The sequence below is a fragment of the Austrofundulus limnaeus genome, unplaced genomic scaffold (assembly GCF_001266775.1).
Source record: "Austrofundulus limnaeus strain Quisiro unplaced genomic scaffold, Austrofundulus_limnaeus-1.0 Scaffold7941, whole genome shotgun sequence".
Taxonomy (NCBI): domain Eukaryota; kingdom Metazoa; phylum Chordata; class Actinopteri; order Cyprinodontiformes; family Rivulidae; genus Austrofundulus; species Austrofundulus limnaeus.
In genome coordinates this window covers 21-805 of record NW_013960343.1, presented here as the reverse complement: position 1 = coordinate 805, position 785 = coordinate 21, and the positions used below count along the sequence as shown (strand labels likewise).

The following is a 785-nucleotide window of genomic DNA, read 5'->3' as shown; positions in this document are numbered from 1 at the left end:
ACACACACACACACACACACACACACACACACACACACACACACACACACACACACACACACACACACAAAACAAACTTTGATTACACCCACCTCAATCAGATCCTCATAGAACAAATATAAGATGTTAGATCTGGTCTGTTTCTTCTCCCACCAGCATGTCACATGTTCGTACCAGGAACCAAACACCACTGACAGAAAACATCAGAAAGACGAACTATCAGTAGTGTGGTACATTTTTTGTGTGTTTTCAGGGATTAAAGCTTTCGCTCACTTTTCCCCTCCATGAATCTGTGGAGGAAACTGCTCCAGTCACCGGGCTCCGGCTGGGCCTTGTTCATGCGGTCAAAATGGAAATAGGACACCACTGAGTCCTTGGCGTTGCGAGCTACGTAGATTATCTGCATCGAGAATGAAATCATAAAAAAAAAGTTTTTTTCTTTGCATTTTAGGCAATCAAACTACTTTGGCATGCTTTTCAGATATGAAAATGCTCAGCCTGATTGGAAAGAGGGATTTGGGGTTTTGTAACTTTTAGATTTTTCAAAATCTTAAATTTGATTTCAAATGAAGCTGAGAAAAAATGCTGACATCTGTTCAGTTCCTTCTAAAACAACATTTTATTTCAAATCTGCTTCAGCATATTTGCTCTGTTTTTTTCTCATATTACTCTTACCTTTTAGGCTTTTTAAAATATTGTTTTATTGAAACTCTAGCATCTGTTTTCATACAGACTTCCCACTGAGGTGCCTTGATACAGCACTCTGTGTGAAGGAAAAAGTGTGG

At 39.1% G+C, this 785-nt stretch overlaps 1 protein-coding gene across 1 annotated transcript; it reads right to left on the bottom strand.

The window, feature by feature from the left end:
- Positions 1-92: 92 nt before the first annotated feature.
- On the bottom strand, positions 93-400 carry LOC106512539 (cytosolic sulfotransferase 1; the record flags this gene model as incomplete). The annotated part of the gene is given in 2 exon segments (XM_014001136.1): positions 93-190; positions 274-400. Coding segments are annotated over 2 exon segments (225 nt in total), but the record flags the coding sequence as incomplete, so codon positions are not given.
- Positions 401-785: the final 385 nt, after the last annotated feature.